Source organism: Phoca vitulina, unplaced genomic scaffold (assembly GCF_004348235.1).
Source record: "Phoca vitulina isolate PV1807 unplaced genomic scaffold, GSC_HSeal_1.0 scaffold29, whole genome shotgun sequence".
Lineage (NCBI taxonomy): Eukaryota > Metazoa > Chordata > Mammalia > Carnivora > Phocidae > Phoca > Phoca vitulina.
In genome coordinates this window covers 4,787,038-4,810,368 of record NW_022589732.1, presented here as the reverse complement: position 1 = coordinate 4,810,368, position 23,331 = coordinate 4,787,038, and the positions used below count along the sequence as shown (strand labels likewise).

General features: G+C 39.5%; 1 protein-coding gene across 4 annotated transcripts in view; it reads right to left on the bottom strand.

Moving 5' to 3' along the window:
- Positions 1-22,600, bottom strand: part of NRBF2 (nuclear receptor binding factor 2) — a 33,412-nt gene extending 10,812 nt beyond the window's left edge. The window contains exons 1-4 of one of the 4 annotated variants that reach the window (XM_032423769.1): positions 22,378-22,600; positions 16,372-16,531; positions 6,342-6,426; positions 2,067-2,107 (exon numbers count right to left, since the gene is read on the bottom strand). In XM_032423769.1, coding sequence (XP_032279660.1) covers positions 2,067-2,090 — 24 coding nt within the window. In that variant the 5' untranslated portion in view covers positions 2,091-2,107; positions 6,342-6,426; positions 16,372-16,531; positions 22,378-22,600. The remainder of the gene's footprint in view (positions 1-2,066; positions 2,108-6,341; positions 6,427-16,371; positions 16,532-22,377) is intronic. The other 3 variants (XM_032423766.1, XM_032423770.1, XM_032423768.1) reach the window with 3 other exon arrangements.
- Between the last annotated feature and the right edge of the window lie 731 nt (positions 22,601-23,331).

The window sequence follows — 23,331 nt, the reverse complement described above, 5'->3', positions numbered from 1 at the left end:
GCTTCTTCGTTATCAGTGCATGCATTGTTTGTTATACCTGCAAATAAATGAGTTCTTTTCACATTTTCATTTCTGATGTCTCATGTCAGTAACACATGTAACATCTACAGTACTGATGTCGGTAGTAACAGACAATTCATCCCGTAAACAGACAACAGAAACTTTAACCTATATAGAGTCGACAAATACAGGACAGTACGCTAAACATATTTTCTCTTTCTTGTGATTTTATTATTTTCTTTTTTCTAGCTTATGGCTGTATAAGAATACAGTATATAATCATGCAACATACACAGTATGTGTAATCAACTGTTAATGTTATTGTTAAGGCTTCTGGTCAACAGAATATCAGTAATTAAGTTTTGGATGGGGGGAAAGTTTAGGCAGACTTTCGACTATTTAAGAGGCTGGCACTTGTAAGCCTCAAGTTGTTCAAGACTCAACTGTATTTTCCACATTTTCTATGCTGAACGTGTTGTCAATGAGTATTTGTGGAAACTTTCTGTTAACAATTTTCTACTTGTAAAAGTAACATATCCACAGTAAAGTGTGTGTGGGGAAAAAAGCTTTAATATTTTGTTTAAAATGCTATGGCCTTCTGTTAACCATACTGGGTGCTTTAAAAAAAATTCTAAGTGAGAAAAACAGTGGTCTAAAAAATAATAATAATGACAATGTGATTCAATCAGAATTCTATTCTGATATGATGTTTTAAAATTTTTTAAACAAAAAAGCAAAAACAAAATAACTGGGCCTATCTTAGATAAGCTAACTTTTTTATTCATAAACAAAACCCCATTCATTCAGAAAGTCAGAAGTCCTTTCCAAATCAACATATTGAATAAGAACTTTTTTGAACAACCCTACCCCTGTGAAATGCCATTTGTACTAAGCTTAAAATTAGAAAACTTTCTTCTTTAGATATTCATTCTACAACTAGTTAAGATCTTTTTTTAAAGATTTATTAGAGAGAGAGATGGGGGGGAAGGGGGAGAAGGAGAGAGAGAATCTCTAAGCAGACTCCAGGCTGAAGAGCCCAGGGTAGGGCTCGATCCCAGGACCCTAAGATCATGATCTGAGCTGAAATCAAGAGTCAGACGCTTAGGGATGCCTGGGTGGCTCAGTCGGTTAAGCATCTGCCTTTGGCTCAGGTCATGATTCCGGGGTCCTGGGATCGAGTCCTATGTCAGACTCCTTGCTCAACGGGGAGCCTGCTTCTCCCTCTGCCTGCCGCTGCCCCTGCTTGTGCTCTCTCTGACAAATAAATAAAATCTTAAAAAAAAAAAGGGTCAGACACTTAACCAACTGAGCCACCCAGGTGCCCCAGCTAAAATCCCTTTTTATTACCAGGGGTTCAGGAGGCTCAGTGCATGTTTGTATTACATGGCTCACATGAGCAGTTCTATACCAAGGGAAGAGCACGGAATAGAACATAACTTTCAGGTTCTCTTGGTTCAGTTTGAGGAAGTGGTATTTCTTCCCTGCCCGATGATATCCCCTAAGGATCTCCTTAATTCAATTAGACAAACACTACTGAGTATCTCCTATGTACCCTGCCACTTTTATAATCAGAAAATCATCTTTGGATAAAGGTATTTTCAAAACCTAGGTAGGCCCTCCCCAAACACAGAAGAAATTTAAAACCGTTGGTGAAACAAAATTTAAAGGTACCAGAACTGCTTAGTAATTCAGGAAAAGACAAATTCATATTTAAATTATTTTTGGCATGCAAAGGGAAGGCCAACTGGTTTCCCCCTTGGCCAGACCTGCTTACTCTCTGTGAGCTAATGCTCAGGAGAGGCCCTAGAAGTCTCTAAGGAACACATCTGGTGATCTGAGATCTAGGAGTAACTAAGAAAAAACAAATTTCTGCATGCCATGTCTGGGACACTGATAGCAGCAGTTCACTGAATTTTAATTTCTGAAGTACTCTTCTCTTGTCCAACTTATGTATTTTGGACTACAGTGTTTTGAGAGGGGCGCAATACTTTATTTTACACACAGTTCAAGTCTCCATAAGAAAATCCTTCTAACCCTTATCACAAATAACTAAGAAATTGTCTCACCTGCTCAGACTGTGTGAGCTTCATGGCTTCAGAAAGATATGCTGGTTAAAAAAAAAAAGGCACATTAATATGAGTGTCATAATCTTGTAATCAACAGGTCAAAGGAGAGTTTTAGTACTCCTAGGACAAAAAGAACTGGTTTTAGAAGCAATTCTGCTACATAGTTATCCTGTTCCTGAACAGAAACAAGGTGGGGATTTTAAGACAGGATTCTTAACTTCTCCAAGAAAGAAGTCAGTGGTAACCAACTGGAGATATTCTCTACCCCATTTTGAAGGGGTTTTTCTTCAAAATCCTTGTAGATTTCATCATTAAGAAAGTAAAGATGGCTGAATTAGAAATATAGGATCAGGAAGGATTAAAATTAAACAGGAACCTATCAAAACCCTACTACTCATTTTGATCACAAAAATATCAAGAGACTGATTATTAGTGTCTTTTTACCCACATGAATACCTGGACTATATTATTTTGGCCTCCTATAGAACTACTTTTATTGAATTATTTCTGAGCTATCCCATCAACCTACCATGAATCAGGTAGTTAAGAGCCATAAGAACCTGCTGACTTATTTATTGTAAGCAAGTTGCTGAGGATAGTATAATGTCCTTTATGAAGACCATTAATGGTAATTCAATAAACTTCTCTCTGACCTTAGGATCAGTTCCTAGGTGACTTAATTTACTTGGATTTAAAAAGTCACTGTAAAAATCCCTAATTTTCCTCTCTGAGCTACCTTCTAGAAAGCTCAAAGCCAAGTTCTCCTTCTATCAAATAAGCAAGAACTCATGGTGCATTTTGTGAACTATGCTTCCAGGCACTCCTCATTTTACCTTTCTGTGGCTTCCTCATCTGCTTATTTCTAATTACATTTTATATTTTGCTATATTCCTCTCTAAGGCCTTTTACATACTGTGGAACAAAACGGTATAAATGACAAGTAATATAATAATAGATCACGCACAGTCTCCATTTTTTATTTCTTGCTTACTATAAACTTTTCAGTGTCTCTCATCCCTACATTAAGTTCCTTTTTGCCTTTTTGCAGATACTACAAGGCAATGTTTCTGTCATCTTAATTCAAATATTTTAAATGGTTTTGTTGTCTGCCAGTTTCTATCATAGTCTTTAAGATACAGATTAACTGGATGGTCTCTCCCCAACAGAAAACAGTTGGTTCTATAGCCTTTGCTCTAGCCATACTTATATTTTTTTCTCAACTTTTGCCCTTTATTCCTATAGTAAGTCTGAATAGCTGCATACAGACTATTTCTTTTTCCTTTCCTTCATGTTTAAGGCTGGTGAGACATTCTATCTATTGCTCTGATACAGTGTGGATGAACTACCCTAAACTAGCTATTATGTCTGCATACATTTGTGTCCCTGTGTGAACTAGTTTGCTTTAAATCCACTTTATAAACAAATGGAACGGTTTCATAAAACCAGGCTTAAACCAACTGGACTGCCCTTGTAGAACCTTGAAATCCTAACATGACAGCAGAGGATACCCAAGGACACGGAGTCCCCAAGTACAAAAGAATCAAACAAGAGTCACACTGTCACTTAAACCATGTCCCACGCTTCAATTTAAAATTTGGGTCTTGGGGTGCCTGGGTGGCTCAGTCGGTTAAGCGTCTGCCTTCGGCTCGGGTCATGATGCCAGGGTCCTGGGATCGAGCCCCGCGTCGGGCTCCCTGCTCAGCAGGGAGTCTGCTTCTCCCTCTCCCTCTGCCTGCTGCTTCTCTTGCTTGTACACTCTCTCTCTGTCAAAAATAAATAAAATCTTTAAAAAATAAAAATAAATAAATAAATAAATAAATAAATAAATAAATAAATAAAATTTGGGTCTTAAGGGGCACTTAGCTGGCTTAGTCAGTAGTGTGTGACTCTTGATCTCAGGATTTTAAGTTTAGCCCCATGTTTGGTGTAGATCACTTAAAAACAAAATCTTAAAAATATGTACTTATAAATAAAATAAATTTGCTCTTTTCGCTATTTGTGAAAAAAACGAAACCCACTTAGGGAAGTGGACTGTGTAAGACTACAAGTAAGAATTCTAACGACTGAGCCACCCAGGCACCCCTAACCACATCAATTTTCAACTCCACTCTGAAACACAAGGCTATTTTTTTTTTAAGATTTTATTTATGTATTTGACAGAGCGAGAGAGGGAACACAAGCAGGGGGAGTGGGTGAAGGAGAAGCAGGCTTCCCGCTGAGCAAGGAGCCCGATGCGGAGCCCAATGCAGGGCTCGATCCCAGGAATCATGACCTGAGCCGAAGGCAGACGCTTAATGACTGAGCCACTCAGGCGCCCCACAAGGCTATTTTTAACCAAGTCTGAACTCCAAATCAAATCAGCTCAGTGGGATTAACTAATCACACTTAAAATCTGTCTCCCTAATTAGAGCTAATGGGATCCAAAAGGCTGCCTTTATCTTTTCTACTCCTGAGAATGTGGCAGAATGCAGATACTGAGAAAGTAGGAAGGGGCGTGTAAAGCCCAACATCAATATTAACTCCTCAAATAAAGACAGGGATGTAGAGGGTGTCTGGGTGGCTCAGTCGGTTAAGAGTCTGCCTTCCGCTCAGGTCATGATCCTGGAGTCCCTGGATCGAGTCCCGCATCGGGCTCCCTGCTCAGCAGGGAGTCTGCTTCTCCCTCTGACCCTCCTCCCTCTTGTGCTCTCTCTCTCTCAAATAAATAAATAAATAAAATCTTTAAAAAAAAAAGAAAAGACAGGGATATAGGTTAGGAATGAAGGAGACCTTTCTCCCTTTTATATACTCAGAATCTCCTACTGCTCAATGCACAACATATGCTGGTCACTCCATTGTATTATATTTTATATACATGTAACCACAACCACTGCGGGTTATCTAATCAAAGGTATTATTTCAGTGGCATTCATCCACAACATTTTTTAAAAATATTTTCTTTATTTGACAGAGAGAGAGAGAGTACAAGCAGAAGGAGTGGCAGGTAGAGGGAGAAACAAGCTCCTCACTGAGCAGGGGTTCGATCCCAGGACCCTGGGATCATGACCTGAGCCAAAGGCAGACCCATAACCGCCTGAGCCACCCAGTCACCCTACACAATACTGTTTGTTTGTTTTTTTTAATAGTGTAGTACATTGTCTTTTCTGTAAGGTGACTATAAATTTAACAATTTGATTCACAACAAAATACGGTTTATGAAAGATTTAAAGAGCACTAGCTGCCAAGTTTAATTTTGTATAAAGCTCTCCATGAAACTCACCATAAAAATTCACAAAGACTTACAGGGAACATATTAGGCCCTCAGCCTTACTGCTGAAGGGGTACACTTCAGTGGCAAAACTAATTCTTTTAAAAATAAGACTTGAAATTTTCTCTGAAAATCACGGGCATGTAGGCAAAAATGACTGACATAAAAGAACTTAGTCAAACCAGTATCCACCGTGTGGTCTGCAGTCCAGCACTAAGGCAACACTGGAGGGTACGCTCTGCCAAAAAACAACATGGTTTTAATCATCACAGTGGCCTAGAAAAAAATAGTGTCTTCCTCGCTCTAAGAAAGGTGGCCTATTTTGAATGCAGCATGAGTAAAACACTCCCTCCCCGAAGTTTTTAGGTTTGTTAATCAGCCAACAGAAACCAGTCTTTACATAACAGACCCCAAAGATCTATTTCTGAGTTCAACATATGCTAAACTGCAACTGACTGGGATAAAATAACTGTTTGATAAGAAGTCATTAATTCTAAATTTCATACCTAAAAGAAAGCGATCATCAGCATGATACCATAGGCACGAATGTACAGATGAAATATTCAGAAAGAAGCTAAACAAAGAGTATTACCAGCATCTTAGAAAACAAATTCAGTGAAAACTAATCGGTTAAAATTTAGTTATTACTTTCATAACCCAAAAGGGCTATTTGAAATTCATTTTCCATAACAACTAAGATAAAGTGGCAGACTTCTTGCAATCACTTCTACCTTTAGGAATCTTTGGATTCAGAAAGCTGTGTCCAGAGTCATTTACCAATGTGGCATATGCAACCTTCATGGTTTAGGAAGACTAGGTTAGGAGGAACTAGGAAATCCAACATACTCACTTGAAAAGTAACCCAAACCGATGTCCTGGTGGGTCAGTAGTGTCAACTTTGTACATGCAGGGCAACACCCTATCATTACTACTGGGACTTTCATTCTGAATAACTTGTTGAGAGATGGCTGGAGAAAAGAAATTGCCCTCCAGTTTTAGACTCAGTATTTCTTTAGAAGAATACTCACCTGAAGCCTTTGTGTGACAAGAAATAGCCTCTTCGTATTTCCCTGCAGCTAATAAACGATCTGCTCGTCTGCTCTGTTGATGAGCCTAGAAGACAAACATTCCCAAATTCCTCTGAATTATATAAAAAGATATGACTTAAAAAATTTTTTTGGGGGCGCCTGGGTGACTCAGTTGGTTAAGCGTCTGCCTTCGGCTCAGGTCATGATGGGATCGAGCCCCACGTCGGGCTCCCTGTTCAGTGGAGAGCCTGCTTCTCCCTCTCCCTCTGCCTGCCTCTCTGCCTACTTGTGCTCTCTCTCTCTGTCAAATAAAATCTTTAAAAAAAAAATTTTTTTTTTTGACAAGATAAATGATGCCCTTTTTTGACACACATCAAACCATTACAGCTATATCGGTAAGAAATCTAATGGATAGCTCCTTGAGCTGTAGCATCTGAAAGGATTGGCAACTTTTCTCAACTCTACCAATAAACCATTACGTTTCACACCAGGCACTTAACTACTTCAGTGACTCACATTCTTCCACTCTTCAGAGATTAACCAAGAGTTACAATCACAGATTGCTACCTAAAATGTGTATTTACTTGATTTTTAACAACCTTTCAAAACAAAAGTCATCTTGTGGATCCTTTCACTAGTTTGTATTGTTCAACAACTAAAATCAGGAAATTTCCAGAAAAGTCAAGCTTTTCTTGTATCAACTCATTCTTCCCTTCCAACATTACAGTTACTATTTGTTTTTAAGATAAAAATTTGCACACTGTACAGTTGAAGAATTAACTATACAAAAATTTTTTTTAAGATTTTATTTTTTTATTTGACAGAGAGAGACACAGCGGGAGAGGGAACACAAGCAGGGGGAGTGGGAAAGGGAGAAGCAGGCTTCCCGCCGAGCAGGGAGCCCGATGCGGGCCTCGATCCCAGGACCCTGGGATCATGACCTGAGCTGAAGGCAGATGCTTAATGACTGAGCCACCCAGGCACCCCTGACTATACAAATATTTAATATTACAGTGATTTCTTTTTCAGGTACCACTGACCACAAAACAACAAACTCAGAACTTCCGAAAGCAAATGACTAAAGTGCCCCCGAATGTAAAGGAAAATCGATTAATAAGTAGTCACTGGCCTCTTCGCATCTGTGCTACACTTTATGAATTCCTACAACTTTATGTATTTCCCTTTCTGACATAAGGATGTCCAGCAGACTCCTAGGGGCCACATATCTCACCTAAGGTTATACAATTAGCAGCAAAGAAGAAAGAAATGATCAACTCAATTCTTCTAGTATATGTGCTGCCGAAGCGAGCACTCAACTCAATTCTTCTAACTAGTGTAGTTTTCCTCACAAACTCACAGATGATTTAGCAAAGCTTCTTAAGAAAGAAGTGAAAAGCACTGTACACTCAGGTCCGCAGCAGCATTAGTCACAGCAGTCAGAACATGGGATCAACAGATCAACAGAGGAACAAAATGCGGTATATAGATATATACACACACACACAAGGGAATTCGTAGTCAGCCTTGCAAAGGAAGGAAATTCCAACACATGCTACAACATGGATGAACTCCGAGAACATTATGCTAATAATAAAATAGAAAATAAGCCAGTTACCAAAAGACAAATACGTATGATCCCACTTATATGGGTACCTAATGTAGTCAAACTCATCAAAACAGAAAGTGAAATAGTGGTTGCCAGGGGGTGGTGAGAGAAAAGTGAGGAGTTGTTGTTGAAGGTGTAGAGTTTCAGTTTTGCAAGGTGAAAGGTTCTGGAGACCTGCTGCACGATAAGTGAATATACTTGCCGCTATACTGTGCACTTAAAAATGATAGAGTATATTTTATGCTATGTGTACTTTACCACAATTTAAAAAAATTTTAAGTTTATTTACTTTTTCAGTAATCTCTATACCAAATGTGGGGCTTGAACTCAGGACCCCGAGATCAAGAGTCACGTGCTCTTACAACTGAGCCAGCCAGGCACCCCTTTACCTCAATGTTTTAAGAAGGCAAAAAGCAAATCTGTACTGTCAGGTGTAAAGTGGCTTAACTTGAATGTTTTTCAAAAACTGTGCCACAGATGCCTCACAAAAATACTTCAGAGAATCAGTTTTGCAACTGAGATTAGAAATATTCTGGGCATGTTTGCAAATCATGCTCAATCTAAAACAGAGGTGAAGACAAAAGTAGAAAACAGCCCTCCTGGCGATGCCTGTTGTTTACATTTTCCCTTCTATTTTTGGAAGGAAGACACAGCAACACTCTTTAAAAGCAAGATCATCCATTTCAACTGTTTCAGAGACTTTTATTCTTCAAATAATAACTAAACTTTCTCTCTAAGCCTCAATTTATTCCTGAAAATAATAATGGGTAGAAGAAATGACTATATGTTCTGAGCACAGGAGTATTTTATAGTACCCAGAAATGATACAGATCTTTTGGGAAGAGACTATACATGAAGAAAGCTAAGTTATGATCAACGCAGTTTCTCTAAGTAATGTGTTCTGCTAATATAAAGCAACTGGCACTCTATCAACAAGGCTCTAAGTCTAGGTGGTAAAAGAAAAAAAGAAAGGGGTGAATCTGCAGGTGCCTTAACCTTTCTGAGCTTTGCAAGAAAAGCCATACATAAGAGACAAACCTGCTCTGAAATTCCAAAGTACCTCCTAACTGTGCATGGCAAAGTGCAGATCCATCCCTACCATGAACCCAGGGCTCTGGACTCAAGTTTTGGCTTTCCCACTAACTAGTTAAATTACTTCATTCTTCAGGCTCTGTAAAATGATAGACATGGACCAGACTGGTGCTTAAGTTTTAATGGAATACAAATCACCTGGGGATCTGGTTAAAATGCAGACTGATTCTGTAGGTCTAGAGCGGGTGCAGGTGAAGCAGCTGGCTCCGAGACACACTCTGAGAAGCAGGGATGAGATGCTCTCTGAGGTCACCTCGCTCTGATGCTGCATCTGTGTCTCTGATGACATTAACCACTTTCTACCTTGTACTATACTTATGAAGCTCCCTAATTCAACTTCAAGCTCCACAGTAACAGAATAAATTGTTTCTTGAACACCAAAGAAAAAGTTCTCAAGTGGTGAGAACAGTATCTCCTACTCCTCTTGAATTGACTAAAACCTCCCCATGTAAAGTCCAATCTCTGATCACTCTGCCAATTCAGGAGTTACAGCTCATTTAAAAACACACACCTGGGGCACCTGGCTGGCTCAGTCATTAAGCGTCTGCCTTCAGCTCAGGTCATGGTCCCAGGGTCCTGGGATTGAGCCCCGCATCGGGCTCCCTGCTCAGCGGGGAGCCTGCTTCTCCCTCTCCCACTTCCCCCTGCTTGTGCTCCCTCTCTCGCTGTGTTTCTCTCTGTCAAATAAATAAATAAAATCTTTAAAAAATAAATAAATAAATAAATAAAATAAAAACACACACCTACTCTAGGTCATCTGGCATCATAGCAATCAAATTCCCTATTAAAAAAAAAAAAAATACAGTTCCTACTAAGTTCTTGTTAGACACCCAGCAAGCCCAGACTCCATACAGAGCTTGACTGCTTAGGTTCAAATCTCAGCTTGAACACTTACTAGACACATGAAATTGGCTTTCTTAACTTTCTGCCTGAGTTTTCCCATCTCTAAAATGAGAGTATTATGAAAATTAAACTACTTAAAAGACAAGAGAAGCCTTGGCGGTACTTGCCATCAAGTTCACAAAGTAGTTGGGGAGACTAAATTGCTTTTTTTTTTCTAACTGAAGATATTATAGGAAATTTATTTTGGTAATACTTCTTATTTTTATTTATTTATTTATTTATTATTATTGATACTTCCTTTTTCTTTTTTTTTTTTAAGTAGGCTCCATACTGGGGCTTGAACTCACAACCCTGCGATCAAGAGTCGGACACTTAACCTACTAAGCCACCCAGGCACCCCAATACTTATTTTTAAAACAATTTTTAAAGATCCTGTTAAGTTAAAATTAATCTCTTTAAATACCGTTCTTGGTAGAATCACAGCCATTAAACATATTAAGTCTATAAATAAGTTTCTTTGGTAATTCAAAATAAAACAGGAACAAGAAGCAACTGAAATGGGAATGTTGGTTGAGAGATTCTAAAAGCAGTCTGGGCAGTGATATATTTTAATTCTGATAACATGGGGGGGGGTTTTGCCAAGTATTTCAAGATGCACTGATTTATGGAAAAGGCTGTATCTCAGTATTTCATATTCATTAAGAAAGGGTAAAAGACACTCCAGGTCTTTATGAATGGTTTCACTAACCAGTCAAAAAATGTTTAAGCCAAGAATGCATCTATTTTGGCTACTAAACAAAACAAATTAAGCTTAAATTTTATTTATCTTTTTCTTAAAGTATCAATCCTGGCCAGGAAACTGTTAGGCGGAAAAAGCAACCTAACACTCTTCAAGAGCTTCAATTCCATTAACCCATCTTCATCTCCCTTGCTGATAAACAAATGAGCTCAATTTTTTGTCTGTTTTAACCCTCTAGATTTCTTATAGAAGTGTATATAAATCTTTCATAAAAATCAGTGTTTTCCAAAACAACAAAACAGAAACTGACTCATAAACAGAGAACTGGTGGTGGCCAGAGGGAAGAGGGGTGGGCTGATGAACGAAATAGGTGAAGATAATTAAGAGATACAAACTTCCAGTTATAAAATAAGTCACGGAGATGAAAAGTGCAATATAGTCAATAACAACATAACAACGTTGTATGGTGACAGATGGTGACTATTTATGGTGAGCACTGAGTAATGTATAGAATTGTTAAATCACTACGCTGTACACCTGAAACTAATATATGTCAACTATACTTCAAAATAAAATACTTCAAAATAAAAATAAAAAATTAGTCTTTTCTGTCCTGATTATCTTTTCCATTCTAATACATCACAGTTAACTAATCATTAGTAGTTGCTTCCCATAGGATATCTTCTTTTCTAATTCAGGTATAGTTGACATGTAACATTTTATTAGTTTCAGGTGTACATGACTTGATATTTGTATATATTGGAAAATGATCACTACAATAATTTAACATCATACACCATACATTACAAAAAACTTTCTTTTTTTTTAAGAGGTGGGGAGCAGAGGGAGAGGGAGAGAGAGCATCTTAAGCATGACCCTGAGATCATGACCTGAGCCGAAATCAAGAGTCGGACACTTAACCAACTGAGCCATCCAGTTGCCCCAAAACTTTTTCTTCAGATGAAGACTTTTAAGATCTACTATCTTTGCAACTTTCAAATACGCAATACAGTATTATTAGCAACAGTCACCATGCTATACATTATATCCCAGGACTTATTTATAACTACAAGTTTGTACCTTCTGACCTCCTCCATCTATTCTGAGCACCCCCTCACCGCCACTTAAGGCAACTACCAATCTGTTCTATGAGCCTGTTCTTTTTTTTTTGCCTTTTAAGTTCCATATGTAAGTAAAATCACACATATCTGTCTTTCTCTGACTTACTTCACATAGCATAATGCCCTCTGTGTCCATTCATTTTGCCACAAATGGGAAGATCTCATTGTGTGTGTGTGTGTGTGTGTGTGGCTAAATAATATCCCAATGTATAAGTACCACATCTTTATCCATTCATCCATCAATGGAAACTTAGGCTGTTTCCATATCTTGGCTATTATAAATAATGCTTCAATGAACATGGGGTCCATATATCTTTTCAAGTTAGTGTGTTCATTTTCTTCAAATACCCAGAAGTGGAACTGTTGGATCATAAGGTAGTTCTATTCTTAATTTTTTGAAGAACCTCCATACTGTTTTCCACAGTGGCTGCACCAATTTGCATTCCCACCAATAGTGCACAAGGGTTCTCTTTTTTTTTCACATCCTAGCCAACAATTGTCACTTCTAGCCTTTTTGATATTAGCCATTCTAACATAGGTAAGACGGTATCTCATTGTGGTTTTGATGTGCATTTCCTGATGATCAGTGATTTAGTTATCTTTTCATGTACCAGTTGGCCATCTGCATGTCTCCTATAGAAAAAGGTCTATTTGGGGTGCTTGGGTGGCTCAGTCGGTTAAGTGTCTGCCTTCAGCTCAGGTTATGATCCCAGGGTGCTGGGATTGAGCTCTGCATCGGGATCCCTGCTCAGGAGGGTATCCTACTTCTCCATCACTCATGCTCTCTTCCTCTAATAAATAAAATCTTAAAAAAAAAAAAAAAAAAAAAGGAATAATGTCTACTCAGATCCTCTGCCCATTTTTTTTTAAAGATTTATTCATTTGACAGAGAGCACAAGCACGGGGAGCGGCAGGCAGGAGGAGAGGGAGAAGCAGGCTCCCTGAGGAGCAGGGAGCCCGATGAGGGGCTCGATCCCAGGACCCTGGCATCATGACCTCAGCCAAAGGCAGACGCTTAACCAACTGAGCCACCCAGGCGCCCCCCTTTGCCCATTTTTTAATTGGACTGTTCGCTTTTCTGCTATTAAGTTATATGAATTCTTGATATATTTTAGACATTAACACCTTATCAGATGTATGATTTGCAAATATTTTCTCCCATTCATTTTGTCGATGATTTCCTTTGCTGTGCAGCTTATTAGTTTGATGCAGTCCCACACAATTATATTTTCTTGATATTCTTTGTTGATTCAGTTATTTTCTTTGCTTCTCTATCAACAACTGTAGTAAGCAGATTCTGATGTAGCTCCCAATGACCCCTGCCTTCTGGTATTCACACGCTTATGTAATCTCTTCCCCTCTAATGTGTGCTAAACCCAGTGACTTGCATCTAAGGGAACAGAATATAGCAAAGGTGGTGGATGTTGTTTCTACGATTAGTTTACAAAAGACTGTCACTTTCATCTTGGTAGCACTTTCTCTCCCTTGCTCACTTTAATGAAGCCACCATTCCTGTTGTGAACTGCCCTATGGAAAGGCTCACGTGGAAGAAACTGAGGGTAGTCTGCCAACAACCAGCAAGGAACTGAATCCAAAAGCTGATTACAAAGCCTTCAAGGAATTAAATCCTACCATCAACCATGTGAGTGAACACGGAAGTAGCTCCTGACCCAGTGGAACCTTCAAATGGGACTGCAGCCCCAGATGACACTTTGTGAGGGCAGTGTTGAGAGACCCTATAGCAAAGGACCCAACTAAGCCATGCCCTTATTCCTGCCTCACAGAAATTGTGAGAAAACAAATGTGTGTTATTTTAAGCTCCTAAATCTTGGAATACTTTGCTGTATAAGTCATATATTAATAGTATGGCATCTTCATCTTTCATTGTAAGCTGCCTCAAACTCTATCTTGAAAATTTTTTCTTTAAGTAAACTCTACACCCATTGTGGGGCTTCAACTCACAACCCAAGATCAAGAATCACATGCTCTACTGACTGAGCTATCCAGGCAGCCCTAGAAATAGATGTTTACATAGGGAAAGCAGTGACTGGCCAATCCTCATGAGGTTGTGATACTTGTCACTGAGTACTAAGTATTAGATTTCATGATACTACAATCTCATATTAAAGTACTTTCTGGCATTTAGGGTTTACAATAAACTGATGTAATTTTGTTGAGAACCTCTTGAATTCTCATGGAGATTTAGATTTATGATCCAGCTATGAGGGAGTAGCTAGCATTGGCTTACCTCCAGCTGTAGACAATTACAAAGCTGGATACAGTATATAAAAAAACAGTTTACAGACACTGAACAAAAAAGTAACAGAAGGCTACATTTTCAAGAAAAGGGAAAAGCACAAGGTGAGAACTACATTCACCTGGCTTTCTTTCTGAGAGCACTTTCCAAAATGTAGTGCAGAAAAATAAAACCCAAGTAGACGGCAGTATCTAATTGGGAAGGAGGAATGGGGACTGGAGTCAAAAGGCTGGAATTTGAGGAGGGTCCAGGATTGGAGGCAACTGCAGTGAAGAAGACAACCTAAAAATAGGCATAAAAAATCCTCTCAGGGGACGCCTGGGTGGCTCAGTCGGTTAAGCGGCTACCTTCGGCTCAGGTCATGATCCCAGGGTCCTGGGATTGAGCCCCGCATTGGGGGTCCCTGCTCAGCGGGGAGCCTGCTTCTCCCCCTGCTTGTGCTCTCTGTCTCTCTCTGACAAATAAATAATTTTTTTTTTTTTAAGTCCTCTCAGGTCCTTACCAAATGCCTAAGCTGCACATGCACAGGGTATAACTCCAGGAGGCCTAGCAGACACTGCGCAGACATTTCAGAAGCCACACAACATTGGAGAGACAGGTTGCAGTTTAGGCTGTACAGACTACAGTAACCTTGGTGAACACCAGAGCTTTCAGTTCAGACCCCAGGAAGGTCAGCCCTGGGACTAAGGATCACACTCTACGCATTATGGGTAAAAGTAAAATAGGCCCACCCTAATAAAGCCTAAAAACCAAATTTAGACTAGATCATGGTGATCTGCCTGTATTTTAACTGCCAACCAGAACAAAATACTCTTTAGAGGAAAATTCCTATTTCAGTCTCTACAACACATCATCCACAATGCATGACATACAATAAACTTACTAAGCATGTGAAGCAGGAAAAAGTGACTGATAATAAAGAGAAAGACAACGGAAACAGACCTAGAGATAATCCATATATTGGAATTCACATCAAGGAACTCAAAGTAACTAACTATGCTTCAGATATTAAAGAAAATACGGAATGAGGACACAACAGATGAAAACTAGAGACGTGGGACAAAAGTTCTGTAAGAATTGGGACCTTGTCCCATTCACTGTTGAATGCCTGAGATCCAGAACAGTATCTGAGGAGACAGTACTTACTCACAGTTGTTGGGTTAGCTGGATGAGGGAATGAATGCTAAGTCGCATGGAAGGATGGGAGATTGATAAATGCTGACATAACATTACTGTATTTCAGAAAAGTATCAGAATAAAACTGCATCAAAATCTAAAATAACTACGCATATGTATATACATATATACAAAGAAATAATTGGTCCTTGGTGCACTTACTTCATTCACTATTTCATCCAACAACCAATCTCTAGAGCATTTTAACCAGAATTTTCCTACTCCCTCTTGAGTACAAATGAAAGCCCAATACTACAAAATGTTCTAAAACATTTACAAAAAGTAAAACAGCTTCAGATTTAGTAATGTCTTACTGTATGCCCTGCACAAATTCCTCCCTTGTTGAATCCTCCTCAGAAACAGCCAACACTTTACACATAATCCCACTCTGTTAACTGCTCTTCTTCCTAGGTAATCAAATAGGATTCTTGTGGAAGTTGCCATATTCTTATATTACCTCGTCCCCTGGACACCTAAAGAATTTGTTCCACTAGATTTTCAAGCTTAGGAACACAGAGTCTGTCAAGAAAGTTTTAAGTGGTTGTAACTAATGTGACATTCAGGAATTAACCAAATAATGTAAGTCTGCAGAGAGAAGTAAAGCAGTCAAGCCTGAAGAGGCAGAGGGAGAATCTGATTATCTTTGAGCCTCAGGTCCCGTATGTTCTTAGACCCACCTACACTGTAGCCCTGCCCTTCCTGCACCTTTCTTTTGATTCCAATAAATTATCCCTTTTGGCATTAGCTAATCTTAAGTGGCTTTCATCACCTGCAACCAGTGAAAATCCTAACTACAACTAGATTACTTAGTGACTGCCCCCACCAAGAAATACCTCCTACTTCCACATACTAACTGCTTTAAAAATACAGATTCAATATTGTCTTTTTTCCCAAAGGAAAACAGTATTACCTTCTATTACTTTTCATGTATTTATTTCCGTGCCCTTGGGGAAAGCTGTACGTAAAGATGACAAGAGGAACACCATAACAAACACGATACCAAAAAGGCAGAGGAAAATGTAATGTCCTCTTGAACCTTGTGGTAGGGTCTTCAATAGAAAGCAAAGGAGAAGCTGCATTTACTCTCCCTTCCCCAATAAATTCACTGTAAGTCTCCTACAGGCAAGTAGTATCTCCTAACAGTAAAGTAAGTACTGAATTGACCTGTCAAACTAATGTAATGTAATTATACTTACGATAACTGTTCAAGTGTTAGAGAAGTCCAAGACCTGTTTTTGATTTTAAGTCTAAGGATCAATTTCTCCCACATGCAGCTCTGCTGCATCTTTTTTCCTACTTCCTTTCCAGTGTAGCTTACTTTTCTTCAGAACTGCCACCATCTGCTGTGAAGACAAACTGTAGGATACAATCCACCAGTGAGTTGTGAAATCAATTTAGTGGGTCAAAACCAGCATTTTAAAAAACCTAATAGTAAATATTAGAGTAAATATTTAAGCTCTAATAGTAAATATTAGAGTTTAAAAAACCTAATAGGAAACATTATATAGTAAATAATAGTAAATATTACTCTAAAAGTTTTAAAAAATATTTGTAATAGTAAATATTAGAGTTTTGTTTTGGGTGAAATTTATGAGAGCCCCTGCATTTTGCACAACTTCAAGAGGCATATGCAAAATGTGGCAGCTCTGCAGTAATATATACATATGTATGTGTGTACTGGTCATTACATAAAAATCTTACTGTGGATCACAGTCAAAACAAATAGGCAAACACTGATCTAACAGTAACATCACTATTTTAATGAGAATCTTGCTTTCAAATCCCACTATCACATTTACTTGGCATTTCAATTCTTCATCAGTAAAATGGGGAAATATACAGCTACTAAGAAGATAAATAATACAGTTGACCCTTGAACAACATTGGTTCAAACTGCACAGGTCCACTTATACGTGGATTTTTTTTTCCAGTTACAGTGTAGTATTGTAAAGTATTTTCCTTACGATTTTAGTATTTTCTTTTCTCTAGTTTATTGTAAGAATATGGTACATAATACATATACAATATATGTGTTAATCAACTGTTTATGTTATTGGTAAGACTTTCAGTCAACAGTAGGCTATTAGTTAAGTCTTCAGGGAGTTGGGAAAACTGGACAGCAACATGCAAAAGAATGAAACTGGACCACTTTCTTAAACACCATACACAAAATAAATTCAAAAGGGATGGAAGATCTAAATGTGAGAAAGGAAACTATCAAAATCCTAGAGAACACAGGCAGCAACCCCACTGACATCAGTCGGAGCAACTTCTTACTAGACACATCTCCAGAGGCAAGGGAAACAAAAGCGAAAATGAACTACTGGGACTTCAAGGAAACAATCAACAAAACTAAAAGGCAACCTTCAGAATGGGAGAAGATATTTGCAAATGACATATCTGAGAAAGGGTTAGTCCAAAATCTATAAAGAACTTATCAAAATCAACACCCCAAAAACAAATAATCCCAGTTAAGAAATGGGCAGAAGACATGAATAGACATTTTTCCAAAGAAGACATCCAGATGGCCAGCAGTCACATGAAAAGATGCTCAACATCGCTCATTATCAGGGAAATACAAATAAAAACTACAGTGAGATATCACCTCACACTTGTCAGAATGGCTAAAATTAACAACACAAGAAGTAACGGGTTAGCGGGGATGCGGAGAAGAGGGGAACCCTCTTGCACTATTGGTGGGAATGCAAACTGGTGCAGCCACTCTGGAAAACAGTATGGAGGTTCCTCAAAAAGTTAAAAATAAAACTACGCTATGACCCAACAACTGCACTACTAGGAATTTATCCAAAGGATACAAAAATAGTGATTCAAAGGAACAATGCATGCCAATATTTATAGCAACATTATCACAATAGCCAAATTATGGAGAGAGCCCAAATGTCCATCGACTGGTGAATGGTTAGAAAAGATGTGGTATATATATATACAATGGAGTATTTAGTCATCAAAAAGAATGAAATCTTGCCATTTGCAATGATGTGGATGGAACTAGAGAGTATTATGCTAAACGAAATAAGTCAGTCAGAGAGACAAATACCATATGATTTCACTCATATGTGGAATTTAAGAAAAAAAAAAACAGATGAACATAAGGAAAGAAAAAAGGAGGGAAGCAAACCATTAGAGAGATTCTTAACTACAGAAAACAAATAGGGTTGCTGGAGGGTAGGTGGGGGGTGGGGGGGCGGTGGACTAAGTGACAGGTGTTAAGGAGGATACTTGTTGTGACTGAGCAATGGGTGTTATATGTAAGTGATGAATCACTAAATTCTACTCCTGAAACTAACAGTACACTATATGTTAACTAGAATTTAAATAAAAACTTGAAACATTAAATAAATAAGACTATTAGGGTCATGGAAACAGAAATATTTAAGTTTATGTAAATACTGGTAAAATAACAGAGGCATATTTAAATTATGTTCTCATGTATTAATAATATTCTTTATGGGGGGGCGCCTGGGTAGCTCAGTCCGTTGAACGTTAGACTCTCTTGATTTCAGCTCAGGTCATGATCTCAGAGTCGTGGCATTAAGCCCGCATCAGGCTCTGCATTCAGCAGGGAGTCTGCTTGAGATTCACTCTCCCTCTCCCTCTGCCCATCACCCGCCCCACCAAATAAATAAATAAATCTTTTTAAAAAATTATTTATGATTATTGTTGAATATACAGAAAATGTGGAAATAATAAAGGAATATTCAGAAATTTAAGGAAGGTAGTAATGTTATAAATAAAAATTAACAATATAATCATAAAAAAAGTCTTTGGAGAGTGAAAAGTTATACATGGAGTTTTTGACCAGACAGGAGGCTGGCACCCCTAATCCTCACATTGTTCAAGGGTCAACTATATGTGTAAAGTGCCGGATGCCAATCCTAGCACTTAGTAATTGTTGGATAAGTCTTAGTGCTCTACCACCTTTCCCTAGAGTGCTTCCATTGGGCCCAACATAGCTGTGACAGGATGAACTTGAAATTTTTTAGGGCAACAAGGAAGTGGTTCAAAACAGCCTCTTTTTTACCTTAAAGATTTTACTGCCACCATAAGTAAGATGGGATAATTATATAAGGCTCCGGGTATGTACAAGGCCATTCTCTGGAACACATATCTGATTCCTTGTCTTAGAAGAGAAATGACCACTCTAGAAGGAAGCTCAGTTACTCAACAAAACATTCTCGGCACTTAATAGAGCCAAACACATACAACTGTGGCCACATAGTCACATGGACCCTGTCCTTAAGAGTTTGCAGAGTACGTAAACAAAGCATGAGCAACAGTCATGTGTAAATTAAGGTCTGACATCACTTCCCAAATAGGCAGTAAACATATCAAAGAACTACAAATTATCTCATGCCAAGTTTTGACATTTGCTACCAGCACTCACTTTGACAAAATTTAAATGGAAAGAAATGCCTAAATATACACTAAGTAGCTTTATCAGTTATAATTTTTCTATATTAAAAATTGACCAAAGAAAAAAAACTGATGAAACAAAACTTATTCAGTCCAAAGACTAGTTATTCCTCTGCCCAACAATGGAAATATGATTTAGTTTTTCTTTTGACCAATTTCAAAAACCAGAGAACTAGAACACAGTATCTGTATTATATATTTAAATGACTATTTTGAACCAATCTCTTCTGTATCTTAAAAATCTACCGCCAGGAAATAAGCACATAAGGCCCTTACTGCAAACCTTCCATAAGAGAATCAATACTAAAGCAAAGGCACTAATGACACAGAATCCACAATTCAATATAAATAAGGACCATACTAAAATGAAAATGGTGAGTACTGTACATTAATTCAGAACTATTGTTAGAAAAGGTCATGATATTAAAATAAGTTGTGATCCACCAATCTAAGTAATTACTTAGTTTCTCTCAGTCTAGGCTTATTTTTCTGTAAAACTGGGAAGCAATTCTTCCTAAATTCCAAGGATACTCTGAGGACACATAATTATAAACCTAGGTACTGTAATAAGTCCTTATACAACAAATCTGGACTACACTATAATGTCATTAGAAAAAGCCTATATAAACTACTGGGATTTTCACAGGCACTCATTAAATCATAGCACTGAGAACTATTTCTCACGTTTAGTCAACTGGATACTAAGTTGGTTAACTGCTGACATAAAAAAAAGTGATAGTCTTAAAAAAACAACAACCATCTTTTAAAACTGAGTGACAAATTCAGAGGCCTCTCATTGGTACTTAGCACTTCATGATTCAAGTAAATGTTTATCTCTGTCCAACTGTTACCTTCCAATAAACAGCTAAGCTAGAACTCAGATCTTTCAAATCTCAAACGGTAAGAATTCAAGATGCCAAATTTCTGATACTTGTCCACGTATATTTTATGGCTGGATTGTGGAACTATGCTAGCCTGCTTGACAAGGCTCTAGCCAACATTCTCCTCTATAGAAAGATAATACTACTGTCACCATTTAACTAATTTTTCCTAAACTGGTGATTCTGCTGCTCCATCTACAACTGTCACCCAGCTCCAGTCTTCTCATAAGCTACCACACACTAGTGGGGCAGTTGGCTGGCATTATGTTGCAGCCTCTAGCCAAATAAAGTGACGCTAACTGGAACTGAACCAATGGTCATTTTGCAAGGACACTTGAATTTTGAAGCACTCTGTAAATTGCTGGTTATTTCTAATAATATTCCTGTGAAGTTTCAGTATTGAGCCATCTATTATATTTCACTGTAAACTATACGTCACCTTAAAAACAAAAAAAGTGCAAGATATGTCCCTGGTTTTTAAAAACTCACAAATCTTGTCCAATTCTTTTTAAGTGTAAACAACTCTTACCAATGGGGGCAGGCTCCACTTAAAACTGGGAGGCGCTTCTCAGAGCAGCTAACCTGGCATCGGTTATTTGGGAACAACAGCTATAGGTCCTAGAATCTTAGGCTTTTCAAGCGCAGCAAGCCCAAGCCTTCATTTTACAAATGAGATTTTAAATTAAGAGCTTATGGTTTGATTACTATGATAGCTAACTCTTACATTGTACTAGGTACAAGGTACTGTTCTAAGCCCTTTACACCTATTTACTCCTTTAATCCTCACAACAAACCAGAAACAGGGTGAGGTCAACTAATTTGCCCAAGGTCACAGAACTATTAAGTGACAAAGCCAGAACTGAAATCCAAGCAGTCTAGCTCCTGAATCCTTATTCAAACCACCAAGCTCTACTGCGTCTCTATAGAATGGCTTAAATGCAGCCTAGGGCTCTTCCACGACACTAGGGTTCAGAGTTCCAACCTGAGAAACTAATTCTTCCTACCTCCCTTTCTCCAATGCCACCATCGCCCACTACCGCAAATAAACTGCAAACTTGTGACTCCAAAAGTTCCTCCTGCCTGTCTACAACCTTAAATAATCTGACTTCTCTATCCAAAATAGGTACCCTCTAAGAAACCGAAAGATGCAGTAGTCAGTCAGTAGTCAGAAAAGAACTTGTGTTGCTCGCTGCTGTTTTAATGGGAACATCTGAAATGCCAATAGCCTGTGAGCGAGCGCTTTTTCTGAGAAGGGCAAACACCTACCGTATTTTCATGATGCCTAAAGTGATGAAACGGAACTAAAAACAGGGACGGCCCTCTTTTTTATCCAGCTGTCTCTAACTTATTCGAGAAGGGAGATTCTCAGTTTATGCATCTGAATGTAGATGAGAAATGGGTGGAGGGAAAAATGGGGGTGGCGAGTATTACTCCAACTCTCCAAACTAAGGAGGCTCAGACTTCAGACCCTATGTGTTAGAAGTTAAACCCAGCATTACACACCACTGCTGCCTGGCCGGCTTCAGTGCCCCTCCAGGCTGCAACGAGGTGGTTACGTGGCGCTTGGAGGCATTTCCTCCAGCCTGAAGAGGTGGCGGCTTTCCCGGCTGGTGGAAGCCCCTCGCTCAGGGCACTGCGACAAGGGGAGCCCCGGGGCGGCGGGAAGTGGGACGTGATAGCTTCCCGGGGATACCAAAGGGGGCAACTTCTGGGGCTGCTTGCGCGGAGCCGCTGGGGGACCACGCCTGCTCGCCTCCCCTACCCCTCAGGCCCACCCCCGCCAAACCCGCCTCCCGGCCTCAACGGTCTGCAGCAAGCCGGAGACGCGACCGGACTCCTGAAGCAAGAGCTCCCGAGGGCGGACACGACCCTCTGTGGGCTACTCACCAGGTTGAGGGGTCCTTCCATTACTTCCATAGACCCCGGGGTAAGCGGCGGCCTGAGGAAGGGGAGCGACGGCGCCGGGGCACATGGAGGAAAACAGTAGTAAAGGGGGCGACGCAGCGGCGATGGCAGCTGCCCCTCTCCGAGCCCCGGGAGCCAGCAGTGGGCGCAGAGGGAGCAACAAACGCACCACTTCCTCCTCCGGTGGCGCGCCGCGGGCCCGCCCCCTGCGCCGCGGGCACGCACGCGTCATGGCGTCACACGTGGCTGGTTCAAGGTGGGAGTGAGGACCGGGGAGTGGGTGGGGCTCAGGGAAGGCGGGGCACGGACAGGCGTACACTTGCTCCTGGGCTATCTTTCCTCTCGCGAGAGGCGTGTCTTCAGCTTCTTGAAGTCTTCTCTGACGTCACGTGGGGGTGGACCGCCTTGTTGAAATTTAAGTAAGATGGCTGCCTTATGCTCTGGGCCTCTCCCATTTTCGGCCCCCGTGAGTTTTCGCAAAATCCCTCTGCTCTGCTACACCTTCTCTTGCTCTCCCGTTCCTACCTTTATTCTTGCATCTGATTTTTTTCAAACAAAAAAACATCAGATTTGAGCAATGCTAAACCATGCGCTGGACTAGACCTCCACCTGGAGGGAGACAAACGAATGATAAAGGGCTCTGCCCTCTAGATGATAGCAAACTAATTAGGAAAGTGATATGGGTTACAAATAGCCAAATAGAATACTTGATTAAGCTAACAATTATATGCTAAACCACTCTGCTAGGTTCTTTCCGTCAAGGAATTCACTGACAAAAAATAATTGTGATTTATGTTGTAAAGGGAACAGATAGGAGCTGGGATAGAGGCACCATGAATTGGACGGCTTCAAGGAAATGAATTTGTTCAAAAGCCATGTGATCTTGAAAGAGGATCCCAAGCTTCAGGTGAGGCCCCAGCCTGGGCATACACCTTG